The sequence below is a fragment of the Pelophylax lessonae genome (assembly GCF_965119305.1).
Source record: "Pelophylax lessonae genome assembly, chromosome: 5".
NCBI lineage: Eukaryota > Metazoa > Chordata > Amphibia > Anura > Ranidae > Pelophylax > Pelophylax lessonae.
In genome coordinates, this window is record NC_138772.1 from 388,377,008 (window position 1) to 388,399,872 (window position 22,865).

The 22,865-nt window shown below is 39.0% G+C and overlaps 1 protein-coding gene across 1 annotated transcript in view; it reads left to right on the forward strand.

Moving 5' to 3' along the window:
- Nucleotides 1–22,865, forward strand: part of LAMA1 (laminin subunit alpha 1) — a 256,439-nt gene that overhangs the window by 195,744 nt on the left and 37,830 nt on the right. Inside the window, exons 48-53 of the mRNA XM_082258773.1 lie at nucleotides 60–184; nucleotides 3,779–3,929; nucleotides 7,203–7,347; nucleotides 8,858–8,999; nucleotides 10,165–10,279; nucleotides 14,720–14,890. Of these exons, the coding sequence (XP_082114899.1) occupies nucleotides 60–184; nucleotides 3,779–3,929; nucleotides 7,203–7,347; nucleotides 8,858–8,999; nucleotides 10,165–10,279; nucleotides 14,720–14,890 (849 nt within the window). The remainder of the gene's footprint in view (nucleotides 1–59; nucleotides 185–3,778; nucleotides 3,930–7,202; nucleotides 7,348–8,857; nucleotides 9,000–10,164; nucleotides 10,280–14,719; nucleotides 14,891–22,865) is intronic.

A 22,865-nucleotide genomic window follows, 5' to 3' on the forward strand; every position in this document is an offset into this window, starting at 1 on the left:
GTGACATAAGCATATCAATGATGAGATCTAATAATTATGAATTTATTATTTGGTTCTAGAAGTCACCAACACTGCAAACAACTGATTTTAAGGGATGCATGGGAGAGACATTCTTGAATGGCAAATCTGTTGGTTTATGGAACTATGTGGAAAGACAGGGCAGATGTGCTGGATGCTATGGAAGGTATGTATTGTAGTGATGTCAGCAAACTAATCTTATTGTTGTACTGCGTTAACTATAAGGGAGCCAAACAGTTCTATTTGCTCTTTATAGCATGTCAAGGGTAAGTTTCAATCAGATGAACTGTTGGTAGTGTTCATTGTACATAGTCTAGCTGTCAATGTACTTCCAAATTCCAAGTCAATGCTAAAGTAATGTCCTGCCATAAATTGAATTCTTATTGCTCTTGTATACTGAAAGATTAATATTGGGCATAATGCCCTCTACAGACAACCACTTTCATTAAATATATTTTGCAGCATTTGAAACCAAGCTTATGCATTAAAAAGTGGCAATACATGAGGGCTTATGTGTAGGATGAATCAGGCTGCCCTAGGTCCCCCTAACCTTGGTGGGCTCTTTACTGCAACTATCAAACAAGCTTCCTGTTACTGGTCCCAGCTTATCTACATGTCTTAGTGTTGATTTGTAGGGCAAGAACTTGCACTGAAAAGCCAATAGTGAAGCATAGGAAACAAGAGCAATAGCAGCCATGAAGCAAACCTAGTATGTGCATTAAAGAGAACCCTGTGTTTTTGGGGTCCACACAGATACAATCCAAACCCCAAGAGTCCCAAGGTAATTTAAAACTGTATTAAACCCAAAATTAAAAATGTTATGTATTGCAGCTTACCAACCCATAGATGTAATGGCTGCATTCAATTTATTTTTTAGGCTTTTCCCCTCTGTTTTTACCTGGTGATATGGCCAGTAACACAATTCCTGTATTAGAGTGCCCACACTCTAGATGGAGGAACACAGGGGATACAACAGACAGCAGCATTGTCAATCTGGGGGGGGGAGTGTTAAATGTATTTGCAGACTTAAATACACTTACACATTAAAGACAAACTCCAGCTAACAAAATAAATTACTCAAACTGTTTTTTTTTTTCCTGGTGGGATAAAAGTTTTACATAAATAAATAAAAACTGACCACTGTAAGCACCTGTCAGTGTTTAATGGTTGGTTCCATCCCTGTAAACTGATATATCTGGAAGGGAGCTTTTTCTTTTGAAAAACAACAGACTTGCTGACATCACATCTAAGAACTGTTGACATGAAATATAATACATTTGAATTTAATACTGCTTTAAATATAAAATTGATTCATAGCAGCATAGAGCCAACATATTTCAGAGGCCAAACACATTCCTCCTTCATCACCTTTCTTGTTGCTTTCACTGACACTGGCATAACCTTTCCTACTGAAACTTTCCAAGCAGTACATCACAGTGCAGTTTTATTTAGTGTAAATAAAAAACAAACACAAGGGCGCACCGGCCTAGCTCATTGTCCTCCATAAAAGGCTTTATGAGGCCAAGGTAGGCTCTGAGGAAGAGGCTTGGCCTCAAAACGCGTAAGCCATTTCCAGCCATCAAAGACAGTTCACTTTCCGTTTCTGAAGCTGACGGCTACTTATCATTGAGATATGCTTTTACCAAGAGCTCGTTTGTGAGTATTTTATCATTTCATTTCATAAAGCCTTTTATGGAGGATAATGCGCTAGGCCAGTGCACCCTTGTGTTTGTTTTTTGTTTGCAGTGGTCCCAGACTACGGTCTTGAAGGGGCTGCAAGGCTGAAGCCAATTGTATAGTCTCTGGTAACCGCACGTGTGTGGCCTAGGCTGGGCAGAAGGTCTTTTCTCAGAGTGCAGGAGATAGGTGCATAGCACTATTTTTTTGCTTGTCCAGTTTTATTTAGTATCTGCTTACCCCAGTCCATTTAAGCACAGACAGAATTCTTAAACTCTGATGAAGGGGGGATGTGTTTGGTCCTCGAAACCAGTTGGCTCTCTTCTGCTTTGAATCAATTTTATCATCAAACTGCCTTGGACTCTTGGATGTTTGTTTGGTGCTCTCATTGTATTGCATGAGTGTGGTCTCTCAACTCACTGTCCTTTCCATTTTTCCGGAGGGTGATCCCTGTTTTGTGGAGTGCTCATGAATGGGAGCTAGTGTGTCCAGTTACAATTTCGGTGACCCTTAGAAAATCTATTCTTTCGTGTTTTTGGGGGTCTAGGACAGAAACTTTACCATTTTATAATCCCTTCCCTTTTCCAGAGTTAGTCAATATTGCATGTGCTAGTGATGTAGCAGATTTCAAATAGATTCATAGATTCATATTGCAACTGTCCACCAAGAATGAATATCCATTATGTTGTAAAATCATTTTACTGGATGTTTGCCTGTTTAATAATAATTTTACCAGTCATTTTCAAATTTGTTTATGAAATAAACCGATTGTTGTGCAATTGCATGAACTTTGCCGAATTAGACAAAATGGGGAAAATTTACTAAGACTGGTGCACGCAAAATCTGGTGCAGCTGTGCATACTAACCAATCGGCTTCTATTTTTAGCTTGTTCAATAAAGCTTTGACAATGAAACCTAGAAGCTGATTACTAGGCACAGCTGAACCACATTCTGTGTGCTGCAGTTTTAGTAAATCTCCCTCAAAATTATTAATTTCTGGTATTGAACTGTAGTGCCAGTTTATCTGTACTTGTAAAGAGAGAATAATGATTCTGTACTTGTAAAGAGAGAATAATGAATATCAGCCCAAATTTTACACACGCTTGGCTAATATTCTTATATTAAATCACAAATTGTGTGATTGTTGGCACACCCAGTACTGTTAGACCATAAATGATTGAACCTGAATACTTTACATAGCTATACAAGGCCCAGCAAAAGCAGAAAACATGACTGCTATGAGCATTTCTTATGTCACTGGGATCATATAGAGGTGCAGTAAATATTGCTTCTGATACCTGGAATTTTTCGTTTTTGCACTTGTTGCAAATACTCTTTCTGCATAAGTAACGAATACCTTTACCACATGTGTGCTACTAACACCCATCAGCTATGTTGGGAAGGACATTCCTACATCTATACCTCAGCTCTTTTATCATGCAATTCTTTTTTGGCTTATTTACCAGAACTGAGGCAATTTAGGTAAAATATAATGTCAGGCGTACAGTATATAGCCTCTGTGTCAACAGACCTAAGACGTGTGATAATAACATTGGTTTGACGCATTTATGCGATCGTTCAGAATCCTTCCTTGACAGGTGCATTATTGGTATAATGTAGTGGAGTATACAGAGGAAAATTACTTACATAATGGTTATAAAAGAGCATCTCCCCCTCTTCCCAGCAGATTTGAAATATAATAATTATTCTTGAAAGATGTGTCTTAACAATTCCATCTGCAGGAAAAAGCTGAAGAGGCCAATAATACTGCTAACACATATCTAATATTGGTGTAGGAAACACGTAACGTCAGTTTGAACCAGCAGATGGCAGTAAATTACAACACACAATATGATTTCCCAGTTATTTACTGATAAATGAAGACACAAAGTACAAAGCTCCATGTTGGATATATTGTTTTGTTTATGTAAAAATAGTTTTACAAAGTAGTCTAGGTGTTTTAGGTCAATTTTATGGCTAAGCGTTTTTAACCTCTAAATCAGAAGTGGGATTTACCCAGCACTGGCTCAGCCATGTTATTTGTCCCTAATGTCCTATTCTAATTGCATCCATTTTTTTGCAGCCCCCAGGATGAAGATACATCTTTTTACTTTGATGGCAGTGGTTATTCTATAGTGGAGAAGACTATGCGATCCACAACAACACAGATAGTCATACATTTTCGAACATTCTCACCAAATGGTCTCCTGCTTTATCTTGCCTCTAATGGAACGGTAATGCAATGCTTTGATGAGCCTGTTTTTTTTGCAAGGTTTACACTAATGCTGCTGTGAAATCTATAAGAGAATATGAAGTTTGCCATTGCTATCCTCCCCTTCTGAAATTGCTGGATTTCTGGCTTCAGTCCTAAGGCTTCATGCTGGTTTTACACCTGCCTGTTCTAGTGCATTGCAATTGCAACTGCACTGCATTGCATTGGTTGAACTAGATGGACTTGTGTCTTTTTTCAGCCAGACTAACTATGTAATTATGTAACATTATGGGGTTGATTTACTAAAACTAGAGAGTGCAAAATCTGAAGCAGCTCTGCATAGAAACCAATCAGCTTCCGGGTTTTATTGTCAAAGCTTAATTAAACAAGCTGAAGTTAGAAGCTGATTGGCTACCATGCACAGCTGCACCCGATTTTTCACTCTCTAGTTTTGGTAAATCAACCCCAATGTCTCATGTTAACATGTGTTGCATTAAGGCAGCCCATTAAGGCATCAAAATAAACAAAAAAACATATGGTAATGCGTAACGGTACACTAGGCTGCACTGCAGCACATACATGTCAGGGGTGCGCTGGGGTTTAACTAACAATGAATCACAACAGGACGTATGTAACATGCTTGAATGTGTGATGTGCCAATGCTTGCAGTGTGAACAGGTCCACAATATTTTCTCCAACTTAGCACAAATATGTATATTAGTAGTCCTGACTTCACTTACTACATGTTTTTCCCAAATCAGAGTTAGATGGAATGAAAAGCCAGAGACAGCAAGGCAGCTAGCACTTTCAGAAAGTGCTCAGCACCTGTTTTTTTTTTCAACTACTTCAGCTTCGGAAGGTTTACCACCGTTCATTACCAGGTAATTTTTTGCGATACGGCACTGCATTACTTTAACTGACAATTGCACGGTCGTGCAGCGGTGTACACAAATAAAATTGATGTCCTTTTTTACACACAAATAGAGATTTCTTTTAGTGGTATTTGATCACCTCTGCTGTTTTATTTTTTGCGCTATAAACAAAAAAATACCAACAGTTTTGAAAACAAAATCAATATTTTTTATTTTCTGCTATAAAACAAATCCAATAAAAAATTTTAAAAATATCAAATTTCTTCATCAGTTTAGGGCAATATGTATTCTGCTACTTGTTTTTGGTGAAAAAAAATTCCGTAAAAGTGTATATTGATTGGTTTGCACAAAAGTTATAGCATCTACAAACTATGGGATATTTTTATGGAATTTTTATTTTTTTACTTTTTTTTTTTTTTTAAATAGTAATGGCGGCGATCAGCAATTTTTAGCTGGACTGCAGCATTGTGGTAGACAAATTTGACACAAGTGACACTTTTTGGGGACCAGTGACACCAATACTGTGATCAGTGCTAAAAAAAAATGCACTTTCACTGTACTAATGACACTGACAGGGAAGGGGTTAACATCTAGGGCAATGAAAGGGTTAAATGTGCTCCTAGGGAGTGCTTGCTAACTGTGTGGGGGTGCTTTGGCTGACAGAGGAGAGAGATCTGTGTTCCTGCTTAGCAAAAATGCTGGATCGCTGTCTCCCCTCCCCTTGTTTACTTAGGCAGACCGCCGTTCTGTCTCTCTCGGGAACGATCAGCAGGTCCCGGAGGACATTGGTTCGGCCCGACCAGCTGATTGCCTCCCACTGTGTCCACTCACAGCGGGAGGAGGTCACTGGCGGCGCACGTGCACGCCGCAGACCTAGAAGCATGAAATGACTCACAGGTATGTGATTTCTCGCAGAAGAGCCCCCTCCTCACAGTATATGTACGTGGGGAGGTTGGCAAGTGGTTAGTACAGATTTTCTTTGATATCTTAGATATTGCTGATAATTAAGCATTTTCATGTCTTACCCACATAAAAGATGAAATAGCTTTATCTTTGAAGCCTTAAAATATGTTGGGCATATACTATCATGATAGTATACACCTAGCATTTTTTATTCTTATGGCCCCTTTCCGATCATTTTTTCAGGTGGACCTGATCGGATGCTTCATGCACTGACATGTCCGCTGAAACCCGCTGCTATCCGATCCTGTCCGTGAAATCCAGATGGATGGAAACTCTATTCTCCATTTGTCTGGAGGATCGGATCAGATAGGATTGGATTAAAACGGGCAGGTGGTCAGTTTTCATCCAATCTCCCATAGAGGAGACCGGGGATATGACAGGTCCATCTCAGCACAGTGAGCGGAGACAGACCTGTCTTCCACCTGCTCAGCAGGGATCGGAGGATTGATCCCTGCTGAGCAAAACGGAGTCCGCTGGGTGGAAAGCTTGTGTGAAAGGACCCTTAGAGATAAAGCAATTAAACCTTTGTATACAAGTGATGGTAAGACATGGAAATGCTTCCACTAGCTTATTTACATCTGATAATCCATGACAGTAAATATTCACTTAGAGGATACCACACCATGGACAGAATCCCACCAATGGCTTTCTGCCTGAATTCTGGATATATGTAGGCAGCCAGCTTGTTTTGTAGCACACCGGTATCCACTTAAACACACAGGGGTCTATTTACAAAACATTTGTAGGACAGTTGTCACATATATTCAAGCAGGTTGCATGAATTTTGGTCGTAATTTCTGTAATAGATTAATTCCTATGACCATTAGCTCAATCCTGTGGCCAAAATGCAGTATACTTTTCTGAACTATCTCAATGAGAAAATATACTGGCATATAGGAATGAATCTATTACAGAAAATGTGATCAAAATTTCTGCAACCTGCATTAATGTGTGTGACGTTTGTCCAAGGAATGTTTTAGGCAAGCCATAGATGATTTGATTTTCTATCCTTTCAGCATGGGTGGATGGAAAGAAAATTGCTTTAATCCCCCATCAACACAGTCAGCGTTTATGGGGTAATCTCTCCCGCAGTGCTATTGTGTTCTGCCGGCCAGACACAATGATTACTGGCAACGCGTATAGCTGCCGGCAGTAATCACTTGTAAAAAAATTCAACAGTCTGGTTGTACCCAAGTCGATCGATGGAGATTCAATCTATCTATGGCCAGCTTTATAAATAGACCCCCCTAGTGTTCATTATTAGGTTGATGTAATAACAATAAAAAGTTGGTAACAACTGTAGTCACTGGTGCCATTTAATACAATTCCAGAAGTGTTTAACATGAAATATTAATAATGCTTTGGTTAAATCAGAAAAGTTTTATACTTTATATTCAGACTCTGAAGTTTTTGTATTTTGACTAAGTTCTGCTAAGTGTCATTCATTTTCCCTTTATTAGAGAGATTTCTTGTCTCTGGAAGTAGTGGATGGAAAGTTAAGACTGTCAGTGGAACTTGGTTCAGGACCTTTGATATTAACAACTGATGGACGTTATAATGATGGTAACTGGTATAAAGTTGCTTTCCAACGGAACAAAAAGCAAGGTATGATTTTTGACTAATTGGGAACTTCATTATGCAGTGTATCATGCAATGCTGTGATCATTTAATACGCTATATATTAGGACATATACAAATTAGATCCAAATGTATACTGACATAAGAATATATTTTGTTATAATACATTCTATGCATTAAAAGAGAAGTCCAGCTTTTAAACTAATTTACAAGCTGGCCCAAACTAACTATGTCTGTCCCTCAGCCGTTGGCCCGCTGCATGTGTGGTAAAACGGTATGTAGCTGCGGCTAAATAGAGTATACCGCACTGTGTTCCGAGTAAGAGCGGAGACTTCCGTAGCTCCGCAATCAGAGGCCGAGAGGCGGGCTGATGTCACAATGCTTGACTCAACCAATCAGAGGAGGATTTGTATTTTTTATTAGAATACATCGTTCGCTGTGATTGGCTGAGCGCCGCTGCTGTAGACTAGACTGTAGCCTAGTCTGTGTTCCAGGAAGTCTCCACTCGTACCCGAAACTCAGTGCGTTATACTGTATGTAGCCGCAGCTACATACCGTTTTACCGAAAGCTTAGGGAGAGGCAGTTTGTTTGGGCCAGCTTGACCCAAAGGAACTATGTAAATTAGTTCAAAAGCTGGAGTTCTCATTTAAAGCAGAGGTCTCCAAACTGCTGCCCTTTTCTTGTCTTTATCTGGCCCTTGAGGCCATATTCCATTTACTGATGCCAACAATGGGGCATAGTTCCTGTTACTGGCACCAATATGGATTGGTAGCACAATTCCTTCCACTGGCATCAATGATGGGGCACTATTCCTCCCACTGACACCAACAATGGGGCACTATTCCTCCCACTGACACCAACAATGGGGCACTATTCCTCCCACTAACACCGATTTTTACATCTGTTTGGGAACATCTATTATGGGCATGCAGACTGCATCATGAAATTTACAAACTGAATTTACTGACAGTTGGCAACCTTGATCTGACCCCCCCCCCCCCCTTAAAATCTGAAGGACAGTTAACAGGCCCTTTGTTTAGAAAGTTTGGAGACGCCTGCATTAAGGTCAATAGCTGTTTCTCCCCCCACCATACCTTAAAATCTACTTGAGACTCTCCCCTATCTCAAAGGCTTGACTGAAAGCAGCAGGAGACATTGGCCCCTGGTGTTGTCAGTAAAATCCAGTAAGCAAAGAGTAGGGCAGAGGATGCCTACAGTCTGGCATGTGTGCCACCATAAGGAGCTGCTTCCTATGGTGGCACATGGAGTAAAGGAGGAGCCAAGAGTGCTGTAGGGGATCCCCGATCAGTAGGTTTGGGGCCACTCTGTGCAATGGTATTGCACAGAGCAGCCCAAACCTCCTCCAGTTAAGTATAACATCTTTTTTATTTTAGTAAATAAAATGTTTACCCTTACAACTGCTTTCAATTGAACAGCATTTGTGCTGCTGTCATTTATGTTACTTATATCTTAAATACATTTATTGTAATACAAGCCTAATATGTAACATTTATCAATATTTTTTTTGTTGCAAAGGTATCCTAGCTGTTATGGACTCCTTCAACTCCAGTCAACGAGAGGCCAAACAGGGTGAGGCACCTGGTACAGCATCAGACTTGAATAGGTCAGACAAAGATCCCATATACATTGGTGGCCTTCCCAGGTCCAGAGTGGTAAGGTAGGTTACACTGACCTCCTGTAGTGTCTTTCAACAAATACATAGATCTTAGGGAACCAACATGTCAGGTTTGGAATTTGATTTGGATCAGGTTGCATGTATTTATTGTTGATATGTCATGTGTTGCTGATGAATCTGGCAGAAATTAATAGCCCTTGCTGATTTTGTAGCACCCCCAACATATTAAAGCAGACATTAAATGTAAACAGTAATATCTGTTCTTTAATGTGGCATCTCTACCCCTTTGCTGAAGTACTGTATACATTAAAAAAAAAAAAAACACCTGTGGAGAAAAAAAGGTAGATAAAATACCCACCCACCAGCAAAGGTGTTCTTATTCTCCTTCCAGTGATATCCCAGGGAATTTTGAATGTTGTCACTTTGAAGACTATTCTGCACTGTTCTCTTCCCATGAAATCGCTAGTAATCAGCACTCCCTGGGATTCTGGTTGGTAGAATGATGGTGTCACTCCCATTTACTACAGAAGCTGGGGGGTTTAAGGTGTAAGGTGAGTATATTATCCTCCCTATATATATATATATATATATATATATATATATATATATATATATAATCTCACATGTGAAACAAGGGGGGGGGGGGGAGGCTATCATTTTCCCCTATCCTGCAAACGCAAGAGTGTGAGAGGTCAGGGTAAGTTGGGGAAGGGTTAAGGGTTAGAGGTGTCTATTTAACTGTTTGCTTTTGTTTTTTTTTTTAATTTGCAAGCACTGAAAACGGCAGAGGGCAGGAATCTTTGTTTGTAGTGCCGGTTTACCATGTTCTGAGAGCTGTCAGTGTACAATAACCCCTTCCTAAACAGTAGGTGGTTAGAAAACATATTTTACCAGTAATGTCAATTAGAATGGATCAATGCCTTTAAGGGTGTACTTTTTTATGTACTTATTTATTTATTTATGTATCTATTTTATGTCTTTATTTATTTTTGCAGCCTAGTCCTGCAGTATTACTTTTTGTAAAATAAGCCTCTCTATTGACTTATTTTTTGCTCAAAATACTAATCGTTGAATGGAAATTTAGTTAGGAAATTACTGATGAATATAAATGTAAAATTCATTTCTTTACTCATTATTATCTGATCTTTATTTATTTTGTTTATGCCAAATTGTCAAAAGTTACAACAATCATTTTTCAAACTTCTAGGAGACAACTAGTCAGCAGATCCTATGTTGGCTGTATAAGAAATCTGGAAATTTCCCGATCAAACTTTGACTTGCTAAGAAATGCTTATGGTGTGAGAAAAGGCTGTAAGTTAGAGGTGAGCAGAATACAATATTTATTATTAATAGCAATATAAATAATGGATAAATAAGTACAGCATTTAAATGTTTAATATACCTCTTTAGAAAACAAATATGGTTGAATTAATAATGGAAGATACTGTTATGTATTTTTATGTCATAAATAGAACACCTCAATGAACTAAAAAAAAAAAAGCAGTATTTTTTGCACAGATTTGCAACTGCTATTTCATCTGTGGGGCTCAGTCAGGGCTTTTTCTGGAGATTAGCTCTCCTGCTGTGCCCATCTGACTTTCTTGTATTCTGCGGTTCACCTTTTGCACTTGCTTATGTTCCTTCTGTCTTGTCTGCCTATTGCTTTTTCTCTGGCTGTTTTCCTCCTACAACCCTCCATTGCTTTTGCTGCATTACACACTCCCATTATGTGCTCCGGCATGACTATACATGCTCTACAAGGGGAGTTTAAGTTAGTGCACTCATATTGACTGGTCCACAGTCCTTTAACAGGTCACCAGGGACCATATATGGGGTGCCTATTGAAGCACTGACATTTCTGCAACTAAGTAGAGTTTTTGTGTAATCCTGGACTTCCTTCTGGTTGCTGGCTGGTCCTGACCTGGACCTCCTTTTCAACCCGTCATCACCTGCTTCCTGCACCCTGAATTTCTGGCTATTTTTCCTAGCTTGTCTTATTACTAGTTATTGCCTGCTCTGAGTCTGCCTAAACCCATTCAGAATTCTTTGACGTTAAGCTTTGGCAAAGACCTTAGGCAACTCTCCTTGAATATGTTACCATCTCTGCCTTTGGTGCATCTCCATGTTCCCCAGCTCATACTTACTGGAAAGTGAGCTCCTTTTTAGGACCAGATAATATGGTGTGTAAGCTGCAAGCATCCTCAAAAAGGAGGCCGCAGCACTGGTCATTTGGTCTTAGACTCTCAATCATGATCTTCACTAATCCCAAATATGTAAACAGAAACGTGGTTCCCTAACAATTACCATCATCTGTTTAGTTGATTATGATCACCTGTGTTTTTTTGTTTAAAAAAAAAGATAGCTCAATGTACCATTGTTTCATGAGGTTAAAGTATAACTATGGGCAAAACCTTCTTTTTTTTTTTTTATTTTTTTTTTATTTTGGAGGGAGGGTAGGGAGTGTTAAAACCCCTGTCAGAATTTTCTTTATCATCTTTATTCCATTGGGGAGATTTCCCATTACTTCCTGTCCCATAGCCAAACAGGAAGTAAGAGGAAATCCATGCAAAATAAGAGAATTTCTTGGGGACCACAAGGTCTCCTAAACTAGTGTCCCTATTGGCAGATTTCCTCTCTATTACTTTTCTGGGGACAACCCAAGATTTTTGGATTTTGTGTTCAATGATAATAGTAAACAGGACAAATAGAGAGGGTGAATCTTAATGGGGGCACAGCAGTGATGTATTTTGGTTTTGTGCTGCCCTAGGCAAGACTAAAATTGGGCACCCCCCCATGTAAATTTGCATCACTCCTTTTTTAACTGATGTGACTCCCTCCAAAATTGAAGGAGAGAGAGAGGGGGATGAGAGAGAGAGAGGGTCATGAGAGAGAGAGGGGGGATGAGAGAGAGAGGGTGAGAGAGGCGGCTCTAGCAATCCATGGCCAATAGTCTCAGGTGGAGGGGGGTGGTTTTTTTGCTGCCCCCCTGCAAAGTGCTGCCCTAGGCCTGGGCCTTTTTGGCCTAGGCCAAAATACAGCACTGGGGCACAGACAGAAAAAAAACTGACAGGTGTTTTAATCCCTGTCTACTCTGTCCAAAACAAAATAAAGTTTACCTTTAGTTATATTTTAAGGTCTTTTAATGCAGTGGTGGGCCCCCTGCTATCTTTACATAAAGCCATCACACAGTTATTTCAAAAAGCTTTTAAAAAGATTTCTTAGGCCTCTTGCTCACGATACTTCTGTTTGGGCATCTACTTTTTCCAGACGTAATTTCAGGCCTTTTCTTTTTGTATCTATCTATTTGTGTGCATTTTCACGTGCAGTCGGGCATTTTCGCGTTCTCGTTCTGCAACATTTGAGCATGTATTTGCACACATGGGGTGTAAATTACTGACCATAAATGCTGATTTTTCTATTTTTTTTTCCTGAAGAATGCACGGTGCTTGTTTACATGCCTGCGTGCATAGGCACATTACAACTAATGGGCCGTGTTTTTGCTCAGTAAAGAAAAAAAAGTTGTACTGAGCTTTTTCAAGCTGCAGTGTGCAAGAGGCCTTAGAACTGGTATATTGGCTTTATTATCCAGCATAGAGACTCTCTACATGTCTATATGTTTTCCCTGTATCTATATAGGTTACCCCCAGTTTTCCCCATTGTATAGAAATATTCAGATAGCTTATATCCCAAATTTATCCTTGTGTGTGCCTTTATGACAGTGGAAGGGAATGTTGATTACAAAAAGCTAAGGACCAATATGAAGCTGTGTTTTATCAGTTTTCAGAAATTCTGGTCAAGGTTAATCATCAGAACAGTCTGTCTTTGGATTAAATCATCTATTTTTTATTTGTTTTGCTTAATGGAGCCTAAAAGTAATATTGATGTAGAGGAAAGTTCTATTGCTTCAGAATTAATCTGAGATATGAACTTCTTTGTGACCTTAATGGTTCAGTTTCTGTCATTCACGAACCTATTAAAGATCTTGCTCCCTTGGTAGATTCAGAGCAATTGCTCATTTTCCCCATTTTTAAAATAAATGAGGTCATGAAGGCAAAGGGAAATGTATTTTTGTCCCTGCCTGCATTTTTTATTAAAAAAAAAAAAAGAATTTGTGTGCTACACAAACCTCTACACAAACCTCTTCTAGTCAGTACAACCATTCTGCTGCTTCTTGTTTTGCTGCAGTTTCCTAGGTCTGCTTCTGTTCACTGGACTGAGGGAATGCTGATTCTATACCCAATAAGGCTGGGGGTTGAGGGGTGACATTGGACGCTAAACCAGAAAGATAAATTGCTAAAATCTGAACCAAACCATTATATACACAGTTAAGATGCATATAAAGGAGCTGTTTTACCTGCCAGAGTATTTTCTTTTCTGTCCATACAGTCCCAAGATTTACACACCTTGATAGACAGCACCTGACCTGGGTTTACCCTGCTGCAGCTTGTGATTGGGCCAGGAAGGAACAGCCTGATAAGATTATCCCTCTGTTCTCTCCTCCTATTAACATTTTTTTTTCCAGCCCATAAGCACGTAGCGGTTGATTGTTTTTTAGTTTTGCCCTTTTTTCTCCAGGTTTGCTTCTACTGTAGCGCTACAAGAGGATGAAATTAAGACACATTCAAATATTTATTTTAGATACAGTACATTTAAAATATTTTATTATTTTTTATTAATAAAAAAATAAATTAACTGCATTCATTGGAGTTCAGCTTTAATTAGGGACTACTGGTGTTCCCGTCGGACTGTACTATGTTCCTGCTCAAGCGTGCATTTTGTGTTCTATAGGTATAACTATTTAGCCATCAAATAAATTTTGTGTACAAAAATAAAGGTTCGTATGTCAATCTCTAATCTTTATTTATCGTTGGTTTGAAGAAAATTGTTGTTGAGTGTTGGCCATAGATAGCAGTACGAATGTAAAAATACAGGTAATACGTATCAGCTCTCTAACACAATGATGGAAGATTAGCAAAACTGTAACAGCCTGAATCTGGAACAGTTGTGCACGGCAACCAATCAGCTTCTATCTTTCATTTTAAAAGGTTAACTTGACAAGCTGAAGATAGAAGCTGGTTGGTTGCCATGTTCAGCTGCTTCAGGACTCTAATGATAATAATAAAATAACCCGCGCTTGATTGATAGCTAAAATACAGTAAGCAGCTGCTGTTCACCCAACCGGGGGGAAAGAAAAATTTGATAAAACACCGCTCGCTAAATGGAATAATACCAAATAAAGTGATAGACGTGCTAAAATAAATGTGTATCAGCATTAAAAGTGCAAAGGAATCTCTATAAAATATAGGTCAATAAATAAATGTGCAATATAAGCAATGTAATCAAATATATATATGTATATATATATATATATATATATATATATATATATATATATATATATATGTACGTATATATATATATAAATATATATATATATAAATATATATATATATATATATATATATATATATATATATATATATATATATATATATATAAATTGAGTTCATAAATAATTGCTTCCACTAGTTTTATTGCTTCAGGATTCTGTCTGCGCCAGCTTTGATATTTAATTGCATATTACCATGAAATTCTTATACCATACTCAACAAAGAAAACTAAGTAACCTTGAAAGTATGAACTGAAAAATACTGCGTTAGTCTTCAAAATAGTATTGCCTATATTTCCACTTGATCATATGTTAGGAATGGAATGTATAAATTGCACTGTAACATATATGTTTCCTGTCTCCCTTTCTCTAGCCTACACGCAGTATAACTGTTCTTAACGATGGCTATGTAGAAATGCAGCCTGTGTCCTTACCACCAGAGTCTGAGCTCATGGTGTCGTTTTCCACTCTCAACGACACAGGGATTATCCTGGCTGGGTTTGGCAAGGCAACGGTGAAACGTAGTCGCAGGCAGGCCCAGCTGGTGAGTAATGACTTTGTTATGTAGAGTAATTTAAATGCTGTTTAAATGATGCAGTCATCTGATGGATATTTACTTTGTGACTCGTTATTTAATGCAATTTTAAATGTCAGTGTTAACCTGTAAGTAAATTTCATGTTTTACTTTCCAAATAATTCAACAGTACAATACTCCGTGTAAATTAAAATAATTCAAATGTTTTACTTTGTCAATATGTTTTAAATCCGTTCTTCCTTCTCTTTACCAGAAAGTTACTATATATTGCAATAGCAAACCTGTGAGAATGTGAAAGCTTCAAATGACAAGGACTTCTAGCTGCTGGCATCTCTTAGAACAGCACTTTAGCTTTCAGTGTCTATCTCTGGTCTATGTCTACCTGCAAAGCAAATCCTAACACCTCCTCCTGCCTGAATCTTTACAATTAAACTAACCAATAACATAACATATAACCCTTCCCCAAGGGCCATTTACACTATTGTGGTACTTTAGTGCATGCATCCTAACAGTCTTTATGCTGTGTGTTAACTTGCACTGTGGTTAGGCAGCCCATTTATTTTATTGGGCTGCCCAATGCATCAGAACTATAGTTCTATGCTATATAGTATTTCTAGCAGCAGATCACAACACTGTGCTGCAGCGTGTGGGCCTCTGCAAGGTTCAGAATGAATGGCACCACATCACACAAACGCAGGCAACATGCATTGCTACACATTGTGGCAACACATGTTTTAATGCAATGCTATAGTGTAACTGGGCCTTAACATTTAAGGATGAGCAAGTAGGAATTGAAGTGCCATTCTGTAATATTTAGGCACAAGCACACGTTTATTCCAATGAAAACATTTTTGCAAACACAACACATTTCAGGGGTTGTAACTTCACCCCCTTCATTAGGGCTTGTAAAAAGATTAAATAGTGTATGTGAACTCAAAAATCAATCTATAGGTCAATACTTTTGGCAGCTGGTTTAAGCAGGGCTGCTTGATCCAGCAGCTGCTGCCTTGCTGTGCACACTCATATAAAAAATGTTCACATATAAATAGATTTTTGAGGCCAAATACATTGTTTCATTTTTTTGGTTTCCATTTTTTTTATTAATTTTGAAAGGTGTGACAGCTGCAGAGGTGCAACCAGAATCTTCAGGGTTCCCAGTGCAAGAAACCATCCCTGACCCCTGGCCGCCCCCCCCCCCCACGGTGGTGGAATGCCAGGGCCCAGTCACAAGTGTCACCTTTGTGACCCTAGTAGCTCCACCACTGATGTCAGTAGTTTTATAGTTTTATTATTTTATCTTTTTACTGTTTTTTACCATATTATTTTATTTTTTTTTTTTTTACAATTACATTTTTTTTTTTTTTTTTACAGTATTTTAGAAAACCATGTTGGAGGGCTTTGTTGAAATATCAGGGGTCTAAACAGACCTCTGATGTTCCACCTTTGATACAAAGAAATTAGATTGAGCACACAGACCTCAATCTCCCTCTCTGCAGCCTTAGCTACACAGAATGAATAGACAGGAATAGCTCTGTATGGAGCTTGCGGCTCATTCACAATCTGAAGCGAAGCATAGTAAACACAGTTTACTATGTCTCAGTTATCAATGAACAGAGTCAGTGATCACTACAGATTACTGACTCTATTCATTAAGAAAAGGAAAGGGTTGGCCCCTTCCTCACTCTCCACCCTGAAAGTATCCCCAATAGTGCTGCCGGGTTCCCCCCTTCCCTCTCAGCTGCTCTGGGGGATGCTTTTGGTGGATGGAGAATGCAGGAGCCTTATCACAGCAGGAGGTGGATAGGAAGGGCAGCATGTAGAGGAACTGATCCCCTCCATTTTCCTGAAAGGCTGCAGGGGGAAAATGGAGGGATTGGTTCCTTTATATGCTGCCCCTCCTACCCAGGTGGCCCCTGGAGCATGGAGCCAGGTCACAATTCAGATCCCTGTACATATCCCCCCTGGACAGCTGTGAAGCCAATGTAGTGGCAAAAATGTAATGCATACCACAAAGCATAAAGGAGCAATTGCGCTAATGGTAGAAAACAGCAGCCTGGTACGCAGGACCGATATGTAAAATCACTGTTTTCTCATCCACATGGGAAAAATTCAGTATAGGTGGCTACATTGGTCTTTGGGAAAAAGGTAGAGATTGGGGAAAGGAAATAAGAGAGAGGAGAAGGTAAGGAAGGGCAGAAGAAGCAGAAAAGGAAAGTTTAACAAAGCGAAAAGGGGAGAGAGGGAATACTGTTTCTTTTTTTTTCCAGCCCCAATAAAGAAAGTGGAGATACAGCTCCAGAAATGCATTGAATATGCAAATATTTTATCATTGGAATAAACTTACATTTGGACTTGGATATTATAGTGTGGTATTTTAAATACAAAATACTCATTACTAGAACAGCCTAAAGGGATTGAGGAAGCCCTATGTAGAAGCTGCCAGCTCAATATCAGATTTTCTACATTGACCCTTTTACCCCATTGTTGGTGATAGCAATAATACAGAGCATTCTTTAAAATGATCTTCAGGATCCAGTGCCTCTTATCCACTTTTCTATGCATCTAACACTTAAAATAGAAGTTCAGGCAAAACCTAACTAATGCTAAACCTGCTCTCTGCCAGATTCTAAACCTAATCCATCTAACCCTGTAAATAAAACATTGCTATACTTACTTATGATGCAGCCAATTATGATGCAGCAGGTTTAGGATTAGTTAAGTTTTGCCTGGACTTACACTTACTAAGACTGGACTTACTAAGGAAACTCTATCCCAGTGATGGCGAACCTTTTTGCCCAAACTGCGACACAAAACCAACTTCTTTTTTTTCAAAGTGCCAACACTGCAATTAATAGCCACAGATAATGGCCGCAAGGGCCGCTCACCAATGCCAGTGGCACAGCAACACTTCTTCCTCCGAACAGATGTCCACTCACTCTTGGTTGACCATGGCAAGGCCCGCAACTGGCACTGTAGGGGAGTATCCTCGCAGCCTCTCTGTCCTCTGGCTTACAGTATGCTGCTCCAGTCTCTGTCACGATCTCAATCTCTATCTCTCCCCATAGTCTTCCGGGACTAAATGTCCCATGGTGCACTTGTCAACCTCCTCATTGGTGCTTGGCTGCAGGCAATGGGGAGGCAGGAGGAATCAGAGTGGGTGGCGATCTCTGCAAACGTCGCTCTGTTCCTGTCCAACGCTGCTTGACAGAAGGGGGGCACAACGTCGCTGCCGTGCGGAGGAATGGAGGATTAGAGAGCCCAGGCATCAGCGGCGGCAGCTTCCCAGGATAGCTGGCGTGCCCACAGAGATGGCCCTGCATGCCAGCTGTGGCACGCATGCCATAGGTTCGCCATCACTGCTCTATCATGTCTAAAACAAAAGCAGCTAGTTGGTGGAAAGCATAGGCACCAAGAAGTGTCTGTATATGTATCATTTAGTCCCCATTCCCGTCTCCAACAGCTGAATATTGTGCTGCTCAGATCAGGAAAATCTTCAGCACTTCCTGGTAATGTCAGAACTTGCCCCCCCCCCCCCTCTTATCCTTGCCCCAAGGGAGGCTGCCTTGTTGGCCAATTAGAATGTGTGTTAGATATGCTCTGTCACTACCAGGACATGCTAGAGCTTTTTCCCATTCTGATTAGCCTGGCATACCAGTGTAGCAGAGAGAAATGATTGCTCTATGTACCTGCACTTTATACCGTTCACTCTTTTTTTTTTCGGTTATTGAATGAGCTGCTTTAAACTTCACCGTATTCTTAACATTTGACCCTTGACACTCATTTTGTCACTTAACCCCTAAAACAATAACCATAATCTCAACTCTTTTCCTTCTGACCCCTGAACACTAATACAATTCTCCTTTAACCTAATTCTTTACACTTAAAATGAATGATCCATTCTAAGAGATGTGAACAGTCAAGTGATACTTGAACCCAGTGATAACAAACGAAACCTGAACATTAGTTAAACATACATAGGTCTATATCCAATTACTTTTTAGAGAAGAACATTAATGGAGTTATAAAATCATTTTTAGTAAAATTTGCTTCCAGATTAATTTATTCTCCAATTCATTCAAGATAAGTAAATATAAAAAAAAAAAAAGTAGAGATACAGAAACCAGTGTTTTATCAGTAGAGCCACAGAGTACACATCTATCTGTCTTCCTTATCTACTGGTATTCAGGACTGTTGCAAACTCTGGTTTATTTTACATATCAGGAATATTATAACTGTATTACAATCTGTGCTCAAAAATGTAGAACGGTTAGATTGTAGATATGTGTCAAGGTTTTAAACGTTGTAAACATGTCAGTAATGTTACTTGTTGCTTTTCAGATTAGCTGATCCTCCAGCCTTGAAAGTATCTCTTCCCCTTCCTCTCTTCCCTTACGGGAGGGGGTATTGTTAATTTAATACTAAACATAATTGGGTTATTGCCGGCAGAGATTTCAGTTATATTTAATTTGTATTACAAATAAGAAATAAGACCGTCTGAATCACAAATGGGAAAATGTTTGCTTATTTTATTCCAATCTGTAAAGCGATGCATGCCAAAGTAAATAGCTTTGTACCAGTCTAATTCTAATATAGTTATCATAGTAGTTGTAATCTGGTCCATTATATCAAATACGACAAAAAAAAAAAAAAAGCATACTGTTAAAGCTTTAATTAAACCTTAAACTATAGTTATATTCTTCAATTGTTGATACTAAATGCAATGGCATGCTGAATAGAAACATCATCAGGACGTGTTTTCCAATGTTTTTCCTGCGTGTCCTGTCTCTTTTCCTAATGGGTTCAATTATCAAAAGGAGACTGCATCATGGAAAACATTTTAGTAAATTAAACAGATGAAAATAGTAATTTTCCTTCAATTTTTTATTTTATTTATTTTTTATTTAGAAGTTTTATATATGATATGCATAACAAGACAGTATAAATATACAGGGTATGGTGAGAAGGGACTAAAGCATTTATAAAGCTCTGCAATCAAATCAGTAAATCCTTCTTATAACAGAAAGTATTCACATTTCATTCCATCGCATATGCCAATCATGGGAATTGTCCTCATTTAAGGGCAGTGGGCGGAGCCATGTAAATGAGTGCTTTAAAACCCATCAGTGTTAATTTTGGTTTCAAATTTCGATTTTAGTTTTAATCATAGTCTTTTGAGGTGTGAACATGCACTACAGACACAGATAGCCATTCTGATAAATAACCAGTGTTAAAGTGATTGTAAAGTCTCTTTTTTTTCTATTAAAATAACAAACATATTATACTTACCTCCTCTGTGCAGTAGTTTTGCACAGAGCAGCCCAATCCTCGTCTTCTCAGGTCCCTGGCTGGAGCTCCTGGCCCCTTCCTTCTGATGAGTGCCCCCACAGCAAGCAGCTTACTATGGAGGTACCCGAGCCGAGTTGCAGCTCCTTGTTTCCATTCAGACATGGAGCTGCCATTCGACCCTGTCCCCCCCTTCTCCTGATTGGCTAACTGAGTTTGATTGACAGCAGCGGGAGCCAATGGCGCTGCTGCTGTGTCTCAGCCAATCAAAAAGAGAGAGAGAATCCCAGACAGTTGAGGCACTCGTGCGCATCGCTGGATAGAGAGGGGGCTCAGGTAATTATTAGGGGGGGGCTGCTTCACACAGAAGACTTTTTATCTTAATGCATACAATGCATTAAGATAAAAAAAAACATCTGACTTCACACCCCATTTCATTTTGAAGTCAAATTTCGATTTGTTTTAGTCATAGTCCTTTGATTAAAATGCCATTATTGTTTTAGTTGTAGTTTAGTTGACTAAATTCTCCAGTACAATCTAGTCAACTAAAATCTACGGGCTTAGGTAAACTGTAATGCATTATTTAAGCATTTCTCTAGAATTTCCAAACTCATTTTTTACTCCTGGAGAAAAAAATCGAATAAAGTTTTTTATGGTATTGAGGTTTAAACGTGCACTACAGACAGATTTAGCTATTGCGATATATAACCAGTGTTAATTTTGAAGTTCAATTTTGATTTAGTTTTAGTCACAGTCTTTCGACTAAAATGGCATTTTAGTTTTAGTTATATTTTAGTCATCTGAATTGTTTCAGTTTCAGTCGTATTTTAGTCTACTAAAATAGTGTTAATTTTGTCGATAAAGTTAACACTACAATTCATCAGTCAAATGCACATCAAAAACTGCCAACGTATAGTGCAAATATAGTCTAATATTATAGAGCCATTTATTCCAAACTGCATACAGCTCTTTTGGATATCATCCATCCAGTGGAAGCTATGGCTTCTATATTGTTGGGCTTTTGGCTCAATATATGATATACATACATACTGTATATATTACTTAACTAATGCACACCCGTGCTCTGGTGGCATAGAATTAAGAGATGCTTCTTTCCAAAGATGGGGCATGTCAGAAGCTGTTTGCTTTCAGAATCTCTCTTTAAGTGTAACTTTGTAGGAAGCTGTCTGTACAAAGCAGAAGAGGGAACGGGGGTGAGTTGTTTCTCTTGCTGTGTGTGTATGGGCTTTGGCATTTAGTAGAGCAGTGTGTACAGCATGAGGACTGACATCTGGGAGCGCACACCTGTGTGCAATTTCAGCTATCAAATGGGGAAAATAGTTCAATCTTCAGGTTTTGGACATCTGCTGGTTAAGGTATCTATAGACTTCAAGGGGTTGATTTTCTAAAACTGAAGAGTACAAAATCTGGTACAGCTCTACATAGAAAGCAATCTGCTTCCAGATTTATTATTTTTTTATGTCAAAGCTTAAATTAAACAAGCTGAAGTTAGAGGCTGATTGGCTACCATGCAGAGCTACAACAGATTTTGCACTCTTCAGTTTTAGTAAATCAACCCCTAGATGTCAGTCTCTCAATCCACCAGTCTATGTGGCTACTCCTGCAGCCCCAATGACAAAAAGGACCAACCTTCTCTAATTACTATTTTCTTCCTGAGCCTGCCTTGTCCATTATAGTATATAAGTAAAGTGCAGCGCTAAAAAAGCAAACAAACTGTTCAATAAAGGTAATAAAAATTAAATGTGAAATTGATGAATATTGGTGAGTACCAAGTGAAGTGGTGAAGTTGGCAATCCAAAATGATCAAAGAAGCAGATAGATCCCCACACCATCAGTATATTAATTAAATGCGCTCACCAGAAGTTGTAGACCCAAAATACCATACAGCAAATGGGTCATAAAGGCTTAGATATTAACCATAGGTCACCCTGGCAAAGGCTGTGTCACTGGATGTTCCAATAAATGACCGTGTAGTCTTGAGCAAGGATGACTGGATCTCCCAATCAGACACTTACATGTGGGGATAAGCCAAATGACACAGACATAGAGTAAAACCGCTAATGGACAATTTATTAAAAGATGGTATATACACTTACAGACATCTGATGACAACAACACAAACAATGGGAATGAAATTAGGTAGCATGTAGCATGGTTCTGACGTGTTTCGTCACACCTGACTTTCTCAAAGGATATTGCCAATTACCTAGACATTACCTAAATGTAAACTGTCATACAACCAGTGTTACTATATAGGGCGGAAGCTGAGCCAGAGACATTATGAGGCTGTCAGACCTGACATATTGTACAAGTCTGACCATTCGGTGATATCTATGGTTAGCTTGAAACCTATAAATGTGCCCATAGCTTGTGGTAAAGAGGCCACACTTGCCCTGGTGGGTCCCTCCCCAAAGGAATAGAGTTTTAGAAGCTGAAAACCTCACTAGCTGCTTTGCATAGAATTCAGTAACTTAGTATGTGTGTGATTTCACATTGAAGGCATTTTCTAAGAGAATTATTGCTGTTTGACAAAGCCTCAGGCATTTTGTGAAATTAGATTTCAGACTTCAATAACCTGAAGCAGAGCCTGAAGCCTAATCACTCCGTATAACAAGGTCACCGAGCCACAGGCTTATTCTTCATTCTGTGTATCTATGGCCCTGTATATTGTGCTGCCGCA